Below are 13,143 nucleotides of genomic sequence, written 5' to 3'. Positions count from 1 at the left end.
CTTCCTTATATATTTGATATGCATAATGATGTTAAGCAACAAATGGCGAGCGGCAAATTTTAAATTAAATAAAATGGATTTTTTTCCGAAGAATTGACTATTTCGGAAAGACACTTCGAATCTTTAATCAGCGATTGAAAATAAATTTGGGGTGACTTGGAACTAGAATCGAATATACGAAGTAATATAACAGATCTATAACCGCTCTCTTTTCGCATTTCTAATCAAATTTCAACTTATTTTTTTTTTGTATTCATAATGAACTTTAATGAACCAAATATGTACCATTTTCGTCGACCACTTTTGCCATTTTTCCGCTAAAGACATTATTCCACCAGTGTAAAACTTTTCTGGTTTCTTGCCGAAAAACTGCGACAAGTAATTTTTACAGGCTTCTCTGCATTGGCTGAAACAAATGGTAGTCCGATGGTGCAGGCCTAAATGGTGGATGCCAAGCTCTCCCAGTTTTTGGCCAGTCATCAAAGATGTGTGTGGTCTAGCGTTGTCCTGATGGAAGCCGAAGCTCTTTCTGTTGATCAGGTCTGGCCGTTTTTTTCGATTTCTTAGTTCAATCTCAGTAAAATATAGAATTAATCGTTCGACCAGGCTGGAGCAGCATAGTGGACGATTCCTTTCCAATCCCACCAAACACTCAGCATAACCTTTCGAGGCGTCAATCCTGACTTTGCGACCATTTATTGAGCTTAGCGAAAAACTAGACCATAATATTTTTCGTACATTATTGTCGTATTTGATCCACTTTTCGTCGCCTGTTACCATTCGTTTCAGAAATTATTCGATTTCATTTCGTTTCAGCAAGAAAACGCAGATGTTAAGTTGGTTCATAAAATTTTTCGCAGACAATTCATGTGGTACCCAAACATCAAGCTTCTTTTTGTAGCCAGCCTTTTTTAAATGGTTGAAGACCATCGGCTTTATCAACGATAGACCGACCAGTGCGAGGTGCATTTTTTAAATGAAGCTTGAGACCTCACCTTTCCAACACTGGTATGACACAATTTGATTAGAGACTGGGACTGGAGATATACGGCTGCAACGACATCTATTGACAAAATACGAAAAGAATTTTTCCACTATCAATAAATCTTCTTGCTACTCTTCCCGTAGAGTAACGTTTGCTGTTTATGGCGATCTACACATATATACAAAGACTCGTATAGAGTTCGTACGGTATTTGAGACCACTCACCTCACCCTCGAGAGGCTTACCTAGAAACTTGTAAGCAAAACTAAAACCGTCATCTACTTGTGAAAACGCAATAAAAATAAATATCTTTAAGCCTGGACAGCCCACATCTTTAGTGCGGCATTCATTTCTAACACCTGTCGCCAATGCGTACGTCAACGAAATTGGAAGCAAGCAAATGGTCGTTGAGAAAGAAAAAGGAAAATGGGTACGCAAAAAGTCTCCGACAAGTTTTGCACATTCCAAAATAGAGAAAACAAATGTGAGCAACTCTAACTACACACGCGCAAAATAAATATACTCGTATATAGAGCCGTATTATTATTATACCTTATATAGGACTGTTGATATATATACCTGAATTGGAGGTGGGCGTCATATTGGCTATCTGCCCAACTATTTTGGCGCACTTGATAGATCCTTAAGCGAGAGCACGTGCAAGTAATGGCACACATTTCGGTCTCGGCTAAAAATAAGTGGCTTTAGATGAGCACACACGGTTCAGCGCTGGTTAAGCCGGGAAAGACCAGTAGTTGGCAGCGCAACGGTAAGCGGGAAGAGCGACTGCATAAATTTAACACAAAGCTACTTCACACTAATGCAATTGTACACATAAGAAATGTTTTGCTTAAGTTTTTCTATAAGTTTTGTTGAGGAAGTTTGTCACGCGTGCCTTTTTTCATGTGGCCAAATGTTTGAGATCATATCGCGTATACAAAAGATTTGCTTTTGTTACCACGAAATAATAGTAACACAATACTGAGTAAAGTTTTCTTAAAAAGGCTGTCGAAGTACGCGAGACAAAAATGAGAGATTACGTAAAAAGTATGTCTGGTTGCAATATGTACTCTGGCATTTTGAAGCATTTTTAAAATAACATTTTGAAAACGCCTTTAATTACTACAAATCGGGAGAGTATGTAATCTTCGGCTGCAACCGAACTCAGCTCTTGCTTGCTTGCCCTTAAACAAGATTGCTGTATTGATTTGATGCAATCAAAAGTGCTCAATCAGTGTTCTGATGTTTGAAATAAAAATTTTATGTCTCGAAGAGACTTTTCTATGCACAATTGCTCACATACACACGACTTCTTTGTTCGAACTGAAAGGAAAATCGCATTAAAATTGTTTACGTTTAATAAATGCCTTGTAATTCATCATTCACTTTGCGACAATAACGGCCGTTGAACAGCAAACAGTCAGATTGAGAGGCGACAGTATGAAAAGGAAAATAAATAATATAATAAAATATGGCGAAACTGCAAGTGAAAATACAAATACGCGCTTGTGCAAAGTACCAACTGCTGGGCGGCTACGCGGGATGGCGAGAGGCTCGCTCACTTTCCCGCCACTCTTCGGCAACTTTTTTCGTGTTTTCAAAAGCTTTGCCACTCACTCGGTAATGCCTTCGTTTCTTAGCAAATTTGAGCTAATTTTTTCTCTTTCAACTTCGCCACACCGCTGGCAGCGTTTCGATTTCACTGCCCCTCCTCTTGTCGCTTGTCCCTTGTTTGGTTGATGATAAATTGATTGACTTAAATTCAATTTTGGTAATTTTTCATAAAATGAAAACAAGTGTTTAACGCCGGCGGGTGGTTGGTAAGCGAGAACGTGCAAAGCCGAAGCTCAGGAGCTGTGGACAGAGGCGTAAAAACCAAATAAATCTGCATTGACACACAGCGAGGCACTTCGTTGGAGTAAAGGAAAAGCGAAATACTTAAGGATGCTTTAAAGTGAAAAATGAAAGTTAAAGCAAGAAGCGAACGAATCACAATAAAAAAATTAATATTTAAATTAATTTGCTTGGGATACTTGCAGGCGACCGCCGTATTACGATCACATTACGTTTGGATTTTATCTCACTTCCTACTATCTTCAAAATATTTTTATTAACAGCGGTCGCCCGTCAGTCGACAATGCCCAGGAGCAGATTTGTAGCATAAAAAAAAAACTTTTCATAAAATCCATTAACTTATATTTTGAAGACTCCTACTGCCCCAAGCAATTCGAGTTTTACTGTCGAATTTTAACGTTTTTCCTCACTTCCAATATTTGGTTCGCTTTAAAGATGTTAACGTGCACTCTAGTACAGAGGATATCGAAGCTCTGTACATCCAAGAAGGGTATTTTTGTGACCCGTCGTCTTTCTCTTTAATTTTAACTCTTAGTAATCCTGAAATAGAAATTCTATTTCCCTCCAGTTCGCTCATTTTCTCATTCTCCATATATTCTATCCGAATTACCAACCCGCGTCTGTTTCCCTCTCAGCCTCTCTCATGCGCTGTTGAAGGCATCAAGAAATGCTAATGAAATGTTACACGAAAAATCAAAGTTCATTTGTGTTCAACACATAATTACATTATGCTAATGCCATGCCATGTAGGCAACGGAAACTCCAACAACAACAAAGCATATTCGTATATCACAACGTGAACAATGTGTGTATGTATGTCTAGTAAGTCAACGCAGTGAAAACGCCAACACAAATCAGTGAGAAAATATGAAAATCAACGGTCATTCGGCCGGACGGTATTAATTCAAAAGGCAAACATGACATTAACGGAGTTGGAGTTATTGGTGTTTTACCACCACGAGGGGTATGGCAGGAGAGGTGGTGTTATTGGAAGCGTTTCCAAATTTATGACAATGACCACAGCTGTGTGCTTGTCGCGAAAGCATTTTCCGATATATTATATATACTTCACTGAATTAGCGAAGTAAACCGCGTGATGATCTCAAAGACCTATGTAAAGTCCTTGAAAGCTGTGATATTTTTGACAATGTTTTTGTTGGGTATGTATTTATATGTATTGTAAGTAAGTAGTAATTGAGAAGAAGATAGCCCGTCTGGCTCAAGCTTCCATTAATCACAGGTGAGATCTTTTCCAAAATGACATCAGAAGTGTTGTTATTTTCTGTTTAAATTTATTTAAATACTTCCTATAAATTTTTTTAACTAATGTCGTTTGATTTCACACATTAATTTTTCTGTTGTTGTACTATACTATATAATATTATTCTCATAAAGTAGTCACCAATCACTCACCTAAACAGATTTCCATTTTCAATTCAAGCTCGTAAAATAAAAGTATTTTTCGACTAGCGTGCGTTTAGCCAAAAGGACGCTCAAAGCCAAACGGTTTCAAACTTCGATAAATAAAGGCACACAATATTAATAACAACAACAAAAATACGCACTACAAAAGGCTTGAATAACAATGAGCTAAAGTTCGAAATAATCGACCAGTAGTTAAGTAGAAAAGCTTTGAATAGTGTGCAATCGCACATTAAAATCAATGGAAATATTTTCGAATTAAATGCACATGGAAATAATACTCAAAAAAACGAAATATTCTCATTAGTTGCGAATAAATCGCTGCACAGAGCACACTCGAATGCACTCGAAACAAAATATTGTAATAGTTTTATCAACAATTGAGACTAAACTGTTGTTTATGGATTATTAACAAACAATTGGAGTGGTCCTGACTCGATTCTACCATACATAGGTTCATGAAAAATTCGCGTTAAAGAGTTTGAGTATTGCAATGCCGAATCGAATCGAGGAAGGAGGCTTTAAAATGCACAAATGATACAGGAAAATATTCATTCGTAACAAATATTAGGATTAAGGTTGGGATAGAGGTAGCTATAGGGATAGGGACAGAGACAGAAATAGAAATAGAGATTGAAATTAAGATTGCGATTGCGATTGTGATTAAGATAAAGATTGAAATTGAGATTGAGATTGAAATTAAGATTAAGATTGAGATTGAAATTGAAATTGAGACAGAGATTCAAAAAAGGCTGAGATTGAAATTGGGAGTGAGATTGGGATTAAGATTGAGGTTGAAATTGAGACAGAGATTGAGATTGATATTGAGATTGAAGTTGAAATTGAGATTGAGACTGAGATTAAGACTGAGACTGAGATTAAGATTGAAATTGAAATTTAAACTGAGATTGAAATTTAGACTGCAACTGAGATTGAGATTGAGATAAGTATTGAGATTGAAATTAAAATTGCTAATAGAATTGAGATTTAGATAAAAATAGATGTGCGTTCTCATAGGTTCCTTGAATTCACACACAAGCTCACCGCTTTATGCCAATAATTGTTAATACGCTCCGCGAGCTATGAAAATATGGAATGCAATTTTCAATTTCTGCCAATCAAATTTGCGCATCTTCATGCTCTAATAATTAAAATGAAATAATTAATTTTCCAAGTAACCGAAGCCAACAGTGACAAAAATAATCCATTTATTGATGTTTATTTCATTTCGGCGTAAACCAAACAGATACATATGTACTTATATGTATCTATGAACGAGTCCACGAAAAATTAATTTATTTATAAACATGGAGGCAAACTCAGAACTTGCAATATGTTGAAACCCATGCATTTATTTAAGTACATGTGTGTGGGTGTGTGCATAAACAATTATTATAAAATACGTGTTAATCAATAATTGCTATCTAACATTTAGTTGTGGCCTTGTGATATTTTAAAAATCCATAAAAACCCGATGACACGCTCTCACTGCGGTTGAATAATTTCCCAAATTGAATAATACAAAAGCGAAAATTACCAGCGTGGTTGGATGCGCGCCTGTTGACATTTGCATTCAACCGCATTATCGCTTGCATAAAATAATCACAACAAAATTGGTGCAATTGATAAATTAGCCTGCTGTGGAATGTGCATTTTGTTGGGTAAACAAGCTGCTCAAATTCCCACATTTACACATTTTCGAATTCATAAATTCAAATATACACACATATGTACTTGCATATATATACATATGTTCATTTATATAGTATTGGAAAATGAACTTATCGACTTTTGAATGGCGCCGTGTCTCCTCCATGATGCAGATATACCGACGAACTGAAGTGTTGTCTAATCCATCCGACAGACGAATGGTTAATATGACGGGTATTTTATGTTTTTGGCAGATCCCATTACCTCAATATGCTTATATAATATTCTGATCCCTTTCTTTTTCCAAAATTCCAAAAAGACAGAGATTGGACCCTTTTCATAAATAACCTAAGCTCTCTCAAACTCAACTCTAACTGTTTCCAAAACGTTTTGAACCCCATTTTTCACAAGATTATCAATTGTCATCAAATCGTTAACTTTAGTCTTTAGATGGAACACAAAGACTGGCATTTTTGCACATTCGAGGCACACTTGTACCCAAATGATCATTCAAACGGACATATAGTATAAAATGTGAATTTAAATGTGAGCTGATATTAAATTGAGGCATAAATGCCTTGATGAATGAGCAAGCACCTTTGTCTACCTTCTACTGCGGTCGCTCTACCGTTACTGCTGATAAAGCAGCACAGCGATAGCAGATAACAGCGAAGAGCGCAACAAACTAAAATGGCGGCAACAACAATTACACGCTCCACCAACAGGACTTAACCGCACACACAGCTGACGAAGTGGCAAACAATACGCCTGAATGACGGTGTTAACCATGCCGCCACACCTCCTTGCCACACACACTCACTCACACATATGTATGCGCGCCGGGAGCGTGGCCCACGTGTAAGAACGCTATTTTATTGTAGTCACATCATGTTTACATGCAAAATAAAATTTCCATAAACAATTTTATATGTATGTATACATATATGCTTGTAGTGTGTTGCACAAGTATTTGCCGTAAATGACAACTTTGCACGCATCCGCGCCATCCACAATCTGCCGAGCGCTTGAAGGAAACGTGTGGCACGCTGACAGGTCGCTTCTTCCGCCTGCCTCCACTGTTGGCGCACTCTAGCTACATACATAGCTATCATAAAATTGCATAATAGTCAGGTGCAACGCGAGACACCGATGCGATACTGTCACGTGTCACGATCCTTATTAAACAATTATTACAACTACACACACACACACAATCACTCTTTGACTGAACAAATTTATTCATGCGCGCTCATGTTGACACCTATACCGGCACACACACACACCATCACGGAGCCACTGATGTCCACGTCAACAGGGCGTTTCAGAGGGCGCTGACAACAAATTAACGACGGCAACTAAGTGAGCGCCATTCGATTTATGCTAATTGGTTAGCAAATGACGGCGTTTCAATTAGCAGGCACGAAATTAATTTATGGAATTTCAATATGAGCTTAGTCGAAATTTCCGATATTTCGTGGGCACATAATTGCTCCCATGAGTTTAAGCGTAACTGCCACAGTATTGAACGTTTGCTGGGTGGATTTAAAGAATATATTAAACAAATTAATTGAGAATGTTCGAGAACGTCATCAAATCTTTATATTCTTCATTTGTCCGCCTAAACCAGAACACAAGGACCTTGAGCCTTTTTGCCAAGTTTTTGCATTACATTCGCAAGGCCAATGGAGTTTAAGTGACAGTTTTTATATTATATAATATATAATATAAGTCTATTACTTGCTAAGGACTTTCGAAAACTTCGATATGAAATCGCATAAATAAAGTGAAAATATATTGTTTTGGATTCATAAACACCAAATACATAAACCTCAAAAATTTAATCTTTAAATCCAAAAAATTTGTTGGTTTTTCTGTAGCGTATTTACAATTTTTGCATTCATTATTCAAAGGCCAAATAAAAAATGAGCGCTTTCCAATTTCCGCGCTCCCACATAAACATCAAATGTCTAGCTAGAGGCTATGTGGGCGATTTTTTTTATGCCCACGCACACACACTCACCAACTAGAGTGTGTACGAACATAGCCATTGTGGTACTAATGAAATATCAAGAACTCACAAACAATGTTAAAAAATCGACGAAAAAATAGCGAATCCGCACAAAAAGCCGCCAAAAAACAATAAAAAACTATTTAGGCAGCTGGCAACCTTGTAACCGGGAACACATGCGACACTAACTATCGAAAGTAATACCATAGTTGTTGCAATAATTGTTGCAGCATGCGACAAAGAAAATACCAGCGCGACCACACACATACGCGAAAAACTGGCAAAACTAACGGCTTAAGGCGGAAAATAAAAAACAACGCGGCTTGTGAAATCGAACAATAAATGTTCAACATAATTCCACACACACGCACATACTCGCACATAAGGACCATGCTTCATTTGGTAAGGATGTCTGAAAATCGCAAAGTCTTGCTCGAGAATATAGGGAATGTGAAGGCTCCGTCAGGATCAGAAAGGACTTCTCCGAGGCGTCGATACCAAACGAGGTTTCAGACAAGTTTCTCTCTCGACGAACAAAGACCAAACTCTATAAGTCACTCATTATTCACGTCCTGCTATATGGTGCAGAGGCATAGACGAAGACAACATCTGATGAGTCGGCGTTACGAGAGCAATGTTCTGCGGAAAATTTATGGTCCTATGCGCCTTGGCAACGGCGAATATCGCATTCGATGGAACGGTGAGGTGTATGAGTTATATGACGGCAGAGACAGCGGCTGCGCTGGCTATGTCATGTCGCCCGAACAGACGAAAGCACTCCAGCTCTGAAAGTATTCGACACAGTACCCGTCAAGAAACGCAGAGGAAGAGGAAGACCTCCATTCCGTTGGAAATACCAGGTGGAGAAGGCTTGACTTCGCTTGGGATCTCCAATTGGCGTCACATTGCAAACGGAAGAAACGACTGGCGCGCTAACAACTTGGCTATAACTGCGTAAGCGGTGTCTACGCCATTAAAGAGGAAGAAAGCTTCCTCGATATCTCATCAAAACCATAAAGGTGTGCCAATGATAATCAACCGTTAGCAATACAATTGAATCATATAAAGAGCCTTCGCTCTGTGGTGCTAGGTTGAGTTTAAATCGAGAAATCGAGCGCCAGAAACCGAGGAATCGAAAAGTTTGACTTTTTGAGATATCTGAGGAATATGTGAAAACATGTCTTAGATATCGAAAAATGTACTCTTCTGCGCTCGAAGGCATGCTTTTCTCCACGGAGGGGCGACGGCTAAAAGAAAACAATTTTCTGATCCAGGCCCTGCATATTTTATATCACGAGGACCAGGCTTATTCAACGTTTGCATAATAGGGCCTTCAAATACATATACATATGTATAAGATCACGCCAGTTTAAATTGAAGCGAATCAAAGCAAAAGTACGGTGAAAACGGAAAGCCCTGATTGTGTCGAAATAGTGGTTCCTCTACTTTCATTTCTTGTTGGCAGAAATTTGATTTTTTACACTCGGACATTGGCTGAGAGTTGATGCATGGCAACGCAAACTTTTCGGAAACAATAGAAAAACGAGAATTTTCAGACCGCCAACAAATCGAAAAATGTAGGAACTGGGCTGCCCCATATTTTTTATAAGCGCAATCTGGGGGCAAGCACGCGTTGTTCGACTCTGTACGTACACACATATGTGTTTTAATGCCGGATATGCTAACGGCATGCCAAAGTGGCAACACTTTGCAACACGGTGCTGCATATTCCCATTTCGGATGCACACAGTTACTACGAACTTCCACGCCATCGTCCCGCGATGTCTGTAGAAGTCTTCCTCGCCATCTATTCCGCCATTTTTTTCGCTGCTATTTATTGTTCCGCACATTTTTTGCCACCATCAGTGTCAGTAAAGGCTGTTTTTGTGTTGTTGTCGATGCTGCCAACACTTTCGTTATTGTAATAGTTTCGCAACAGTTTTTGCAACGTACGTGCATACGAACGTGTGTGTAAGTCGATTGAGTTTTCGTGTTGCTGCTTCTTTGGTCTTCCACGGCTTAAAGAGCGAGATAAAATATTGAAGTCGATATCTAAGTAACTGAAAATGTTTTTTCCCACTTTTATACACGTTCGAATGAAGCTCGTATTGTAACGTTATTTATCTCGCCTTAATCATTGTTTTCATGACACTAATGCACTCTCCTTTGTGCTTCTCTTTCAGATATTGGGCGGTGACTAACATCGATTACATCCATTCGCGCACAAGTAAGCGTGTCTTTCTTATGATCTTCTCTGTGTGGTCGGCGGCTGTTATAGTGTCGTTGGCGCCACAATTCGGCTGGAAGGATCCCGATTACTTGCAGCGTATAGAACAACAAAAGTGTATGGTTTCACAAGATGTCTCATATCAGGTGAGTTATGCTCAGATGCGGCAAATACACACACACACACAGTTTGGAAGTATACATATATACATATAAACACAAAAGATAGGGTTTGTCCCGAAAGTAATAGGACTAATTTTCTCCCGCCACGACTGTACTTCGAACCGACAGTATTCGGTAAAGGGCGTTCCTAGCTAACGATCGAGCAGCCAGTCAGCTGTCTCCGAGCACCTGGGGAGTCCGGACAAACATTTTCGCGCGACGTGTTTCTCTGAGTGGTGCAAGCTGAAAATGCAGCGTTCGTTAGAGCAGAGGTACGCGATTAAATTCTGTGTGAAACTCGGTAAATCTGCGACAGAGACGTTTGATATGATCAAACAGGCTTACCCAGATGTTGCTTTAGCAAGAAGTGTTGTGTTTCAGTGCCACCAGGCCTTTTTGGAGGGCCTGGAATAGGTCGCTGATGAAGACCAGAAGAATGAGCAAATCCAAAGTGGAAACGATGCTCAGTGTTTTTTTTTTGAACATCAAATGCATCGCTCACCATGAATTTGTTCCTCCTGGACAAACCGTCAATGCCAAGTTTTACGTGAAAGTCTTTAAGAGACTGAAACGAAGGGTCAATCGGTCCGATAAGACATCGCTGCCGATTGGAATTTGCACCACGACAACACCAAGGCTCACACCGTTATTCTTGTTAACAGCTACCTAACCAAGGCCGGTATCCCAACGCTTCAGCTGCCGTCCTACAGCCCCCCGGCCAGCCGGAATTTTTTTTTCCTTGCCTGAAAAGACGGATGAAAGGCAAGCATTTTGAGACGACAGAGGGGATCCAAACAGCATGCACCTTGGCTCTCAACGCTTGGAAATCGCGCTGGCAACGCTGCATCGACGCAGAGGGAGTCTATATTTTAAAAGTTTTTAAATAATTGCAACGATTGGTTCAATACACTTTTTAAATCGGCTCAGTCCCATTACTTTCCAGACAAACCCTGTATTAATCAGTGTGACCACCTTCTCGTAACTTTAAGTTCTAGTCTAGATCAAGCTCACACCAAACACCAGTAGATGAGCATTAAGTACTACAGATATCGATTTTCACTGAAATTATCGCTTTAGTTTTCATAATAATGCGACCCTGAGCATGCTAAGGCCATAACATCTAGTAACCTCCTTAAAACTAACTTGTAAAACTCGGTGTTTTTCGGAACACTTGCAAATGTCTACATATATACATATATTATCGATTGACAACATGAGTACATTGAGCTCTTAATTACCTTGCAGGTCTTCGCCACTTGCTGCACGTTTTACGTGCCGCTACTCGTCATTTTGGCCCTCTATTGGAAAATCTACCAGACGGCACGTAAACGCATACACAGGCGGCGGCCACGGCCAATCGATGTGACCGGCAATAATAATCAGGTGAGTGGCAATTAATACAAAACCAACATGTTTCCTGCAACATTGCTTTCAATGTAAACACACGCGCACACCCACACACACACCCACATATTCGCCACAACTCCACAAACCACAAATAAATCCGGATGCTGATGGAATAGCTGTAACAAATAAATGCGGGTAAATTTGAGCTTCATCTTAACTCGCCAGCTCCACAGCTTCGTGGCCGTGCGGACTTGACTCTCGGTCAATAAACTGCACAAATACAATGCGAATTTCGTTTTTATGAATTAATATCACATCAGACGAACATCGAAGCGGCGTCTAGTGGGGGCGTGGAGATTCTCACTCACTACTCACTTACCGCTGTTTGGATAAAATTTGCGCCAACATTAATGCTTTCATTAGCTTAATTGCTTTGCAGCACTGAACGCAGTGATGCCGACCTGGTTTCCCCACAAATTTCCATTCCGAACACCGGGTAAAGCACACAAACACTGTGGAGGCGGACGGAGAGGTAGCGAAATAACTAATTGCAATACTTTTTGCAGTTCCCATTGGTATTTTTTGTTGATTGCTCGGTCTATGGGCGGCGGGTCCGACGCAGTTGGTGAAGTGAAGCAGATGCGGCTGAGCTGCGGTGGGTCAGTGACTATAAATGGTCAACCACAAAATTTAATGTCAGGCGTAATGAAGTCCAATTGCGCAACCACAATTGCTGGCATGCCGTTTTGTAGTCTGTCCGTGCGTTAGTGGTGGCAGCTGAGAACACCACCGACACGAGATGGGTTGCGGTTGGGACCAGAAGAAAAATGTTCCTGCTCCTCGAGTGGCGGGGGGCCGAGAAGGGTTGGCACGAAGAGTTACTATGCGGAAATTGTGCAATAAATTAAAAACCAAATTCAGGCAAATAACAGCAACACAATAACAACAAATCTAACACAGCGCAAAAATAAAACGAAAAGTAATTCAAAGTGCAATGTGAAAAGAAAGCGGCAAAAAAGTGCTGAAAAAATTACTCGGCAGCAAAACAATTACCAACTAAGATAATGAAGATGCACACACAGAGCAGATGAAAAAACGGGAAGCAAAAGTGCGAAGTAAAACTGGTCGGAAATTAAAGATAAAACTAATAAAAGTGACGCTGAAAGTGAACTTTAATGCACAAAAAGTTGGGAACCACTGCCAACTTTTTCAAAGTAAATAAATTTTCTTGATTGGAAAAATTTCAAAGCGTGTCTAATGTCACCAAAAGAGCTCGCACAAATAGCTTGGACGAGAAATTTTCGTTGTCATTGTTGAAAAGCATTAGTTAGATAATAAGCTCAAGGACTTGTAAAGATCTTAAGGCAACGCTTAGTACAGTTTCGAAAATAAAACATGATTATTTAAAATAAAAATAGTAATGAAGTCACATATGATGACGGATTTATGGAGATGGAGATATCGAAGAAGCTATATTTGTTAGAATTCAA

At 39.5% G+C, this 13,143-nt stretch overlaps 1 protein-coding gene across 3 annotated transcripts in view; it reads left to right on the top strand.

The window, feature by feature from the left end:
• Window positions 1-13,143, top strand: part of LOC126755020 (5-hydroxytryptamine receptor 2A) — a 138,219-nt gene that overhangs the window by 101,658 nt on the left and 23,418 nt on the right. For all 3 annotated transcript variants that reach the window (XM_050467279.1, XM_050467278.1, XM_050467280.1), the window contains 2 exons: window positions 10,102-10,291; window positions 11,552-11,689. In XM_050467279.1, coding sequence (XP_050323236.1) covers window positions 10,102-10,291; window positions 11,552-11,689 — 328 coding nt within the window. The remainder of the gene's footprint in view (window positions 1-10,101; window positions 10,292-11,551; window positions 11,690-13,143) is intronic.

Source organism: Bactrocera neohumeralis, chromosome 4, assembly GCF_024586455.1.
Source record: "Bactrocera neohumeralis isolate Rockhampton chromosome 4, APGP_CSIRO_Bneo_wtdbg2-racon-allhic-juicebox.fasta_v2, whole genome shotgun sequence".
NCBI lineage: Eukaryota > Metazoa > Arthropoda > Insecta > Diptera > Tephritidae > Bactrocera > Bactrocera neohumeralis.
Note: the sequence above shows the minus strand (reverse complement) of the source record. Positions and strands in the feature narration are given on the sequence as shown.